This window comes from Bidens hawaiensis, unplaced genomic scaffold (assembly GCF_021521415.1).
Source record: "Bidens hawaiensis isolate Kalapana, Puna unplaced genomic scaffold, B.hawaiensis_p1.1 tig00008535_1, whole genome shotgun sequence".
NCBI classification, from domain to species: domain Eukaryota; kingdom Viridiplantae; phylum Streptophyta; class Magnoliopsida; order Asterales; family Asteraceae; genus Bidens; species Bidens hawaiensis.
Window position 1 is genome coordinate 58,091 of NW_027491610.1, and position 2,009 is coordinate 60,099.

Genomic DNA, 2,009 nt, shown 5'->3' on the forward strand with positions numbered 1-2,009 from the left:
GGTAATATAGTTTCACTGATCTTAACTCTAGTCACACCAACTATAACTTAATTTCTTTTATTATTTATATTTTTTTTCCTTTTTCTTGTGAGATTTGAACCTAGTTTTTATTAGATAACCCCAATGTCTTTACCACCAAATAAGACATGTAAAAAAAACTTAAATATTTCTAAATAGAAAAGTTGAAAAATGTATAATGAATACCTGTTTTAATAATAGTTGACAGCTTGACATAGTCCTGCTTTCTTTATTGGCCACAACTAGAAACCAAACAAAACAAGTATAAGTTGAGTTTGACACAGTCAAAAATCTCTAAAGTCAACTCCTCCAGCCTACCTATAATATTATTCTAAATAGAAGTAAAGGTAATATAGTTTCACTAATCTTAACTCTAGTCACACCAACTATAACTTATTTTCTTTTATTATTTACATTATTTTTTTTCCTTTTTCTTGTGAGATCTGAACCCTAGTTTTTATTAGATAGCCCCCAACATCTTTACCACCAAATAAGACATGTAGAACAAAACTTAAATATTTCTAAATAGAAAAGTTGAAAAATGTAATATGAATACATCGTTTTAAAAATAGTTAACAACTTGACATAGTCTTGCTTTTTTTATTGGCCACAACCAGAAACCAACCAAAACATGTATAAGTTGACTTTGACACATTCAAAAATCTCTAAAGTCAACTCCTCCAAGCTTGCCTATAACATTATTCTTCCATAATGCAAATCACCAATTGGAGAAAGAGATGGGTAAGTTGACGCACAACACACAAATCAAGCACTCAAGCCACCCTCATCTCCTGCAATTATCATCAAACCTCCAACTACAAACCAACATCAGTTGTGCAGGCTGCAACCTCCTCGTTTCTTCATCCGATCACATCTACGCGTGTAGACCGTGCAACTTTTTCTTACACGCGTCATGCTCCAAGTTTCCCGAATTGATCACCCACCCGTCCCACCGTGAACACACGCTTTCCCTACTTCCCAATTCTATATACCCGGGTGGTTTCTTTCGGTGTGACGCATGCAGTCAACAAGGAACCCGATTTAGTTACCACTGTCAGGTCTGTGACTTTGACTTGCATGTGTTGTGTGCCACTAAACCCCTCTCGGTCAACCACCCGTTCCACCCGCACCAACTTGTCCTTACTTTTTCATCCCCATATGGTCAAAAGTCAGGGTTCTCGTGTGATGTGTGCCAGAGTGTCGGCTCGGCTGACCAGTGGCTCTACCGCTGTGTTTCGTGTGAGTTTGATGTTCATCTACACTGTGCCACGGCTAAGCCGGCTCTACAACACAGTCACTCGTATCCGGGTCCAGGCTCGGTCTCCCATCAACCTCAGCCACTTACACATAGCATGAGCACGGGTCATGGTCATGGTCAAACTTACCATTACCAACCACAAGCGCCAGTTAATTATCAAGGTAACGGTTACCAGGCTCCTCCACCGCCACAGACACAAGCACCTGTTGGTTATCAAAGTTACCCGGTTCCAACACAACAGCCGCCAATACCGGTCGGTGGTCAAAACTACCAGATGCAACAACAACCACAACCAAATCAAAATGTGGGACCGGGTAATGGACTGGCGGATGCGGTGGTGAACGGGTTTGTTGAGGGTGTGATGCATCAGATTGGCCAGGATTTTGTCCAAAGTCTTACAGAAGGTGGCGGTGGTGGTGGTGGTGGTGATGTGGTCAACGTTGACTATGAGTGCAGTACTACAAATGATCATGAATGCAGTTACGAGTGAAGACCGGTGTGTTACGGACTGAAACCAATGCAAGGTATGAGACTTGTCCCACATTGGTTGTATGGGCAACTGATGTGGGATTTATAAGCCAAATGGGTTCCCTCACCTATTAGACTAGTATTTTGGGTTGAGTTCTTCTATTTGGCTTGCAACACGGTGACTTAGAATTTGTGAATGTAATAAAGTTTTAATTTGTTTTCGGAAGTGTATGCAATGGTGGTTATATTTATCGTTTGTGCTTCA

General features: G+C 40.8%; 1 protein-coding gene across 1 annotated transcript; it reads left to right on the forward strand.

Annotated features, from left to right (window-relative positions):
• The first annotated feature begins 755 nt into the window (after nucleotides 1–755).
• On the forward strand, nucleotides 756–1,766 carry LOC143529368 (protein VACUOLELESS GAMETOPHYTES-like). Its single transcript, XM_077025183.1, has one exon. It carries the CDS (start codon nucleotides 756–758, stop codon nucleotides 1,764–1,766), a length of 1,011 nt encoding a protein of 336 aa, XP_076881298.1.
• The last annotated feature ends 243 nt before the right edge of the window (nucleotides 1,767–2,009 follow it).